At 39.3% G+C, this 9,201-nt stretch overlaps 1 protein-coding gene across 4 annotated transcripts in view; it reads right to left on the bottom strand.

Annotated features, from left to right (window-relative positions):
* Positions 1–4,810: 4,810 nt before the first annotated feature.
* DCUN1D4 (defective in cullin neddylation 1 domain containing 4) overlaps positions 4,811–9,201 on the bottom strand; it is a 74,062-nt gene continuing 69,671 nt past the window's right edge. For all 4 annotated transcript variants that reach the window (XM_054029832.1, XM_054029833.1, XM_054029831.1 and 1 more), the window contains one exon: positions 4,811–9,110. In XM_054029832.1, the coding sequence (XP_053885807.1) occupies positions 9,055–9,110 (56 nt within the window). In that variant the 3' untranslated portion in view covers positions 4,811–9,054. The remainder of the gene's footprint in view (positions 9,111–9,201) is intronic.

Here is a 9,201-nt window from a genome sequence, read left to right as displayed (position 1 = left end):
CTGACTCGGTTAGAACCAATATTCCCATTGTTATTACTGTTTGCTGTGTGCTCCACAATAGCTGTGAGAGTAAGGGTGAGACGTTTATGGCGGGGTGGGAGGTTGAGGCAAATCGCCTGGCTGCTGATTACGCGCAGCCGGACACCAGGGCAGTTAGAAGAGCACAGCAGGGCGCGCTGTGCATCAGAGAAGCTTTGAAAACCAGTTTCATGACTGGCCATGCTACGGTGTGAAAGTTCTGTTTGTTTCTCCTTGATGAAAACCCGCCCCCTTGGTTCACTCTACTTCCCTGTAAGCCAACCGCCCTCCCCTCCCCCATTTGATCTCCGCTTGCAGAGGCAATAAAATCATTGTTGTTTCAAATTCATGCATTCTTTATTAATTCGTCACACAAATGGGGGGATAATTGCCAAGGTAGCCCAGGAGGGGTGGGAGAGGAGGGAAGCACCGGGGGGGTAGTTGTAGGGGCACCCTCTAGAATGGAATGCAGCTCATCATAGAAGCGGCAAGTCTGGGGCTCTTGCCTGGAGCGGCTGTTTGCTTCTCTGGTTCTTTGGTAGGCTTGCCTGAGCTCCTTAAGTTTCATGCGGCACTGCTGCGGGTCCCTGTCATAACCTCTGTCCTTCATGCCCTTGGAGATTTTTTCAAATATTCCGGCATTTCGTCTTTTGGAACGGAGTTCGGATAGTACGGATTCGTCTCCCCATACAGCGATCAGATGCAGTACCTCCCGTTCAGTCCATGCTGGAGCTCTTTTGTGATTCTGGGACTCCATGGTCACCTGTGCTGATCGGCTCGCCACGCTGGCCAAACAGGAAATGAAATTCAAAAGTTCACGGGGTTTTTCCTGCACCTGGCCAGTGCATCTGAGTTGAGAGTGCTGTCCAGAGTGGTCACAATGGAGCACTCTGGCATAGCTCCCGGAGGCCAATACCATCGAATTGTGTCCACATTACCCCAAATTCGACCCAGCAGGATTGATTTCAGCGCTAATCCCCTCATCGGGGAGGAACACAGAAACTGATTTTAAGAGCTCTTTAAGTCGACAAAAATGGCTTCATTGTGTGGACAGGTGCAGGGTTAACTCAATCTAACGCTGCTAAAGTCAACCTAAACTCGTAGTGTTGACAAGGGCTAAGTTTTTTCCTCTCCATCCCTACTACTAAAACCTTTGTTTATACATTGCACTCAATTACTGCAACAGCCTTATTTGCCTCTCCCCTTTCCTCATCAATCAATTCAAAATACTGCCACTAACATCATTTTCTTCCTTAGCTGCTCTGACCATATTAACATGAGGCTCCCTTAGATTCTTCTCAATCACATTCCCTTGCCTTCCATATCAAGTTCAAGCTACTTCCCCACTCTTCAAGGTCCTGAACTCTGTCCTTTCCTATAGCTTACTCCTCCCCCCACCATTTCATTTAGCCTAACCCTCTCAATATTTATTCCATTTCCTTCCACTCATTTTCTTCTATACTACCCTTCTATTCAGAACAGAATCCCTTTGTAATCTGAATCTCTTCTTCTTCCCATCTTACATTAAATCTGCCAAATCAGAAGTCTTCAAGCCTTGCTTGCCCAGTAAAGCTTGATCTACCTTGAAGATTGTATTGGTATAACTTTCAGTTAGAGATGATTTACCAGAAATTATACCAGTAAGCCCTCTCCCTCCCCCCCGGCCAATGTGGATACAGTTATACTGGTATAGCTTATTCCCCTCCTTGTACAATAATAGGCTATACCAGAATAAGGCACCTTTGTATCAGTATAACTGTAGCCAGAATATGGGAGCTGTACTGCTTTAACTGTTAACTATACTGGCATAATTAATGCTGTGCCTTTATGTTTAGACAAGCTGTAAGTCACTGTATACACTGTTGATACTGGATAAATAGATTGTCCACAAAAAGGCTCCATTAAGAGCAGCATGAGCATTAACCATCTGAACTCTTAATTGAAAACAGAAGCCTTATCCACTGGGGGCATGGAGGAGATCTCACTTTATTAGATGCACTTGCAGTTCTATTTTAGACTATTATTCCAGACTTACCCTTTTCCAGTGATGCAGCCAGACAAGGATTCTCTGAGCTCAGGTAAGAGGTGGAAGAGACAAGGTGCCATTGCTCTCCCTGTCATGCATTTATTCATTATGAACAGTACTGGAGTTTTGAGTTTGAGGGTAGGTTTCCTCCAGAATACAGACAGCCACCAGCACTCACACACCATAACCGTGCCACATTCTGAACACTCACCTATTTGTCCTAGGTTTTTGATAACTGCCAGCTAGGTTTCCCTGATAATTTGATTTACGTACAAGGTCTCTCTGATCAATCTCTTTAAAGTCATGGAGCTTGATAGGCAATATGGTGTATCATTATAGTCTCATATATGAGAGGGTTTTTTGCCTTAAATTAAGCTACATACAGTGAATCCAGATATTATGAAGAAAGTAACCACAGCATCATAGAAATGTAGGACTGGAAGGGACTTTGATAGGTCATCTAGTTCATCCTATGCACTGAGGAAGAACAAAGTATTATCTAGACTATCCCTGACAGGAGTTTGTAAAATAAATGCTTGTAATAAATAATTGTCCCCCAAGCCTATTTGGGAAGTAGCATGAAGATACTGTTGCTACAGAGGACCAAGGCTCAAGTTAGCGAGTAAATATAAGCAGTAGCCTACATTCTGAAACTGTAGAAAACAAACCCACCCTTGGTTATTAGTTCAAATATATCTGAGGCACTGCTTCTCTGGAACAAGTTTAGTCACTTTTAAAATAAGTTTGATAAGTGGTGAGGCTTGGGAACCATACCTTAAAAAGCTGCTAAAGATCCAGTCAAGGACAAACCGAGCTCTCAAAGCTGCCTCAACCTTATTCGTTATTATTCTGGTCACTAACTCAAAAACATATTTGCAACTGCACTTCAATAGTAAAAACAGATTTTTTTTTTAAAAATGTATCTTACTTTACTGTAGCCTTACAACAAGCAGATACTCTGTTTGAAAGTGGTTCCTTCCAAAGACAGACAAATGTACGTACTTGACTTTTCACACAGCATCTAAAATAAAGTATCACTTACATTTAATACTCCTGGAGGAATTCTATGCCAAAAAATTAAAAATTCAGCACCAAAAAATTAAAAATTCTGCAAAATTCTGCACATTTTATTTGTCAAAACAAACAATATAACCATGCCACTTTTGATAATTTATTTCAAAATACCTGTCAGCAAGTATGTCTGTAACAATACAGACAACAAAAAAGATTCAGGAAATGTTTTTTGACAAATAGAATCCTTTATAGGCATATTAATTCAGAACTTGAGTAATAATTCATTTGAACTACAATACAGAAATGTATTTCCTGCACCCCTCAGAAGTAGTGCAAAGGCCTGGGGAAGTAAGGGGAAATGGAGGAGCTGAAGGAGAGGGATTAATTGCTGGGAACGAGCCTGGGAGTGAACCTGGAGGTTATTGGGTATGGGTGGGAGAAGTATGGAACAAGTTTTTGGGGGGCGAGAGAGAGATTGTTAGGGAGTTGGGGAGCCTCCCCCATGCAGATCCTGACTGACTCCTAGCCTCTCCCATTCAGTCAGGCACATCTGTCCCTGTCTCCATGTGTCCCTGAATCCTCTCTCTCCCCCATGTGTCCCTGCACTCCCACTCCGCCATCCATCACCCATGTGTCTCTGCACCCCCACTAAGCCACATCTCCTCCCCCCAGCTTATGTCCCTGCACTCCCCTCCCACATGTCCCTACACCCCCACTCACCCACCCCTCCTGCCCCTGACCCCATGTGTCCCTGCACCCTCTCCCCCATCTCCATATGGCCCTGCACCCCCACTCCCATTCAGCCCCGGCTCAATTCTGTCACCCCACTAGCTCCTCTGCCCTCACCCCAGTCTGTCCCCCCAACTAGCCTTCTGAAACCCAGTCTATGTGACCCCCGCAGCATCATGTGCCCCACTCCGTCCCCCCTACCCTAGATCCTGTGCCTCCTCACCTGGCCCCATGGGCAGGGTGCTGTGAGGAACACAGCCACTGCCCCGTCCCTTTCCATGGCTGGCTATTCTGGACCAGAGCTGGCTGGCCTCCCTTTTGGTGCCGCAGCAGCGCCTGGTGGGCAAAAGGTGTAATTGCAGCGTCCCTCCAGCAGAATGTCTTTTCTTGAGGAGGGGTGAAGGAATCTGCAGGAGACATGAATTCTGCACCTGTGTAGTGGCACAGAATTCCCCCAGGAATAAATTTAAGCTTACTTGAACAACCCCTTCTTCCAATGTTACCCTAAAATCATTTATGGACTTTCCCTGAATAATGTGTGATTTAAGAAATGACCAGTTTCGAAAGATACTCACTGTGCAGTTCCTCTTGAACAGATGAGCTTGGAGAAATTGTCTCTGCATAAAAAAAAACTTTCGCATTACACTAGCCCCTTACATATCTTTTGAAGCATACAGCATTCTAGCATAGCAGTATATCCTTTTAAAATCGATTTGCCTTTACATGAACAGTATTAAAAATAATAAGATTGCACAAGTGCCCTTTAGCAAATTATACTGGGACTTTCAACACAGAAATGCTCTGCACTACTACTAAGCCTAAACACTGAAATTTAACCCAATTTAATGAATCAGAAGAGAAAGAACTCTGAATTACATAGGCATAAATGCATCTTAATTTGGTGTTGTAAACAGAAATTAAACTCAGCTAAAATGAATTTAAGCAGCGGTTCTAGACCAACACCTTGTGTGGCAAGTTCAGATGAGTGAATATTTGAAACATGAGCCACAGAAAAATCTGAAGTCAGTTTCTGAAACCAACACAAATACCGTTTATTTGTGGGATATCATTTTACATTAACTCCAGCAAAACCTAAAAACCAATCAGCTGAACTCAGGTAAGGTGGCATAACAGTTCTTTAGTCAGGTTGTGAGTCACAGGACTTTAGCACACCTCATATAAGATGCAAATACCTAAGACATAAAAGCATTCACAGTTATAGGTTAACTGCTGTTCCTGTAACAGCAGTGTCAGTAGAAACTATTTTGTGATAACACAAAATCAACCCACATTTTGGTCTCATTTACAGACAACCTACAGTTTAGTTGGTGGATGGAGTCTATACACTTATACAACAATATGAAAGGAGAAAGTATAAGGCTTATAAGAGGTATTTTAGCAGTTATAATTAAAATGAGGGGCACAAGCTAACTTTTAAAGCTGTCTGTATAAACTTCAAGAGTATTTAACAATTTGTTAGGCTTGTGACCAAGGGCCAACATAAATCTGGAAAAATCCTAGCAAAACTGAGGTATACTTCTACCCCTCCAAAAACAAGGCTGCAGAACATTAAGTCAGTAGCCCCATGCCAGGTCTCACTAACTGATTGCACTAGGCACATCTGTGATGAAATAATGAAACAATGAGTTTGTGAGGCAACAGGGAAAACTACAGTTCTCTATGAAAAGTCAGAAACTTAATGATTAAAGGGTTAAAATACACTACATGCATTCATTCCAAATTTGTATTGTAGTTTAAAAAATATTAAAATAGGTTGTTTAGACTGAAAACTGGAGTTGCCACTTTCTTGAATAGACTTGCTTAAAGAAAGAAAGGGGGAGGTTGATCTAGACTAGGTAATAAAGGTAATACATAGGATTAAATGGAGCAAGTTCCTGTCTGTTAGTATTAGATTGTTTTAGTCTATTTGGCAATAGAAGGAATCATATGTGTAAATTTGATATTGTTACGTTTTCCTGTAATTAGTATTATCCTTAAAATCTATTAAATAAGGAACTCTAACAAATCCCATCATCTATCGATCTTAAGTATTTATAGGATGCCAAACACTGTAGTATCTGGGTACTAATTTCCTCACTAACCAACTCACTATCTCATTTCTCTTGAATACCAAAAGAAGTTAACACACAGATCATTAAACCTCAACTACACAATTATTTTACATCAGAAAAACATGTACAGAACTTGCAACACTTTGCCACAATGATCTATGTCTCAGATTTTGCTTCGAGGTCAAGAAGTTGGCAAATTTTGTGCATCTTCTCCTGCAAAACAAGGAATAAGCTGAAGTGCCAGTCATTTCATTACATTTAAAGAAAAGTGTACAGAACAAAAAGCAAAAGTGAACTGTTTAGGGAGTTCCCACTGTTAAAAAAAAAAAAAAAAAAAAAAAAAAAAGGGTAGTGTTTTTGAGATTTATCACTGAAAGCCATGAAGTCTTCTGTTTATCCACAGACCAGATACAGCTCAAGCAACAGGAGTGCAAGTTTCCATACATTAACTAGTCAACGTGGATTGGCTTAGTTCAGTCTTGGGTCCATTTCTTTTTTTGGCCTCTACACTGTAAATGCCAACAAAAGTGAAAATTATCTGCAGATATATTAGTGATTTGATTTAAGAGGACACCTATTAGAAACTCACCGGAGACTCATATAGGAAACTGGAAGCAGATGAAAAAGTATGTATTTTCAGTCACTATTAACCTGTTTCACATTCAAACCAGTTCCTTGGGCCCTGCTCCCCGTGAACTGTATGCAAAGCAAATAAGAGCAGTATATCAATTTACCCAGCATAAGTAACCGTAAAAAGTGCATGTGTGAGGGGAGGGGTTAATTAAATTTTAGATTCTGTTAAAGTAAAATCTGCAAAAAACATCTGGGTGATCTGAACAGATTTCTGTTGACCCTGATTATGAGAGTAATATCTATAATGATTACAAGTTTCTTTGGCTTCTGCCTCCATTATTGGAAGCCAGATTATTCATGACATACAAAATTAATTATGCAACAAATCTTGTATTTTAACTGTGCCACTGTGCTAAAAACTTGTCTGGAATTGTAACTAGCCTAACATGTAAGAACACTTATAGGGTTTTACCTAGTTTTCTAGCAACCACTATTTAGCCTAATTTTACAAGCTATATTGCTTCCAAGTTTACTTTTTAAAAGAACTAAACCAGTAGCTCCACAGATATTTTCCCTATGGCTATACTCACTGTAATATATACATTTACATTAGAAGTCTTATTAAAACACATGTGTTTTAATAAGAGACTTATTGTAAACATTAAATACCACACACCATTTAATTACTGACTTGTGCAAACTGGCATCAAACACGTAAATCATGTTATAACGTAACAGCTTACAAACAGGCAACAATTATTTACGCTTTGTCACTATGAAATTTTAAGATTTCTATTTGTTTTTTAATCCCATGACAAAACATGGTGGGGGGAGGCAGTATATGCATTTTACCATAACATGATTATAGATTTTGTATATGCGCATATACTGGATATACATACGTAACTTTTGTCTTAGGTGACTGAATTAGGGAAAAAACAAGTTTAAACACAAAATGACCACTAATAGCAAAGGAACTGTGACTCTGGTCCAGAGCAGCAAGATTAGTATGCTTTTGGTCAACTAGGCTTAATTCTGCACACACTGAAGTGAACAGGAGTTTTATCAGTGACTTTAGTAAGAGCAGAATAGGGCCTTCAGTACAGCTGAAAATTTCACATTCAACATAAAGTACTTTTTAGGATCACAATCTAGAAAGGTTTCAAAACTGCTAATACCTTTAAAAATATTTCTGCAGCGAAGTAATGTTACTGCTTTATTCCAAAATATTCAGTGGCTGACTTTGTTAAAATATACCATTTTGGGACCATGCTCACAAATCCTTAGGGACCAAAGTATAAGTTTAATAGCACCAGAAACTATGACAATCTATTTAAAAAAAATTAATACTGATGTTATTTTATGAAACGGAAGTCAAAGATGACATGACAAAATACAGAACTTAAAAACACATCCCAGTCACTCATTTTCTTCAAATAAATGGCTAAAACTTTCCTATACAAATAATCAAATTAATGAAATTAAGAAGTGGCCCTTACTAATGGTATTGTATATTTAACTCCTTAATGCTGGTGTTTAATGTGCCCATTGCCTGCAATGGACATTTGGCCAGGAAAATCCAATCCCCAGCATGAAAGTACTTAGGCTTTCACTATTCAATATAATTTTTACTTACTTAGAAACACAAAATTATAGCATGGGAAAGACTAACTAAAGTTACAAACAAAAACTAAACATAGGTTTAACTGTTGGCTGGGAATAATGAGCCTTAATTCCGCAGCTAAACACTAATTTTAGATAAAAAGTTTAAATTTCACTTTATAGCAACATAGTTCGAACAGTCTTGGTACACCAAAAATAAAAGGAATATGCCAAAGGCAATTTACAAAAGTCTAAAACCCATTTTTAAAAGGTACTTTAATTTGTTCACTTGTACCTATATTCAAACTACTGCAGTTTTGACATTAAAAAGCCAGGACTTTCTTCTCCAAGTGGAAATCATCTGTGGCATGTACAACTATTACAATTTTAATAATAATAATATTATTAATAATAATAATAATAATAAAAAGACATCAATACTTCTTACTAAACAAAAGTGATGTTTGACATATGCCTGTGAAGAAAATCATAATGCACCTCTCCTTGTCTCAAAAATTGGCATCTTAAACAGTAAAATTAGAACTGCCAACAGTTCCTCCTCATGATAACTATGTTCAAACAGACTTAATTTTGTTTTCTGAAACACTACATTTGAGACCGAATGAAAAACAAAAACTAGAAGTTACATGTTCATTGAAGGTGACTAGAAATATGCCACAAAATTATTTTTACAATACATTTCTCCAGAAATAATCCCTAGGTGAAGCTTTTTTATACACATATACAAAATTTAGACAGCAATATACACATAATCACAGTGAGGATGCTGGCAAGCTCACCAATCTGTAGTGTAAATACAAAATGCAAAGCAGCCTTCAAAGAGAACAATGCTACACAGCAAGCATAGCTGGCCTGTTAAATAGCAAACACCAAAAGTTCCCTGCAAAAGGGATACAGTGCAAGAAAAGCAGCATGCGCTTTGATACAAACAGCAGTTTATGGCTAATGGTTGACAACTGTGGTAACAGTGACTCTTGAGCGGCTGTGCATAGTAAACTCCTATGTCATCTGTTTCCCTTTATACCACTCCACAAATTCATCCAACAATACTGGCCCTGTAGGGAGATATCAAATAATTATATTTTACATAAATCTTGGAAGAGGGGCTGCAGGAGTAGGGGCATATGGAGAAAACCGAAGGAATAC

The sequence above is a fragment of the Malaclemys terrapin genome, chromosome 5, assembly GCF_027887155.1.
Source record: "Malaclemys terrapin pileata isolate rMalTer1 chromosome 5, rMalTer1.hap1, whole genome shotgun sequence".
NCBI classification, from domain to species: Eukaryota; Metazoa; Chordata; order Testudines; family Emydidae; genus Malaclemys; species Malaclemys terrapin.
The sequence above is the reverse complement of the archived record's forward strand: the minus strand, read 5'-3'. Positions and strand labels throughout refer to the sequence as shown.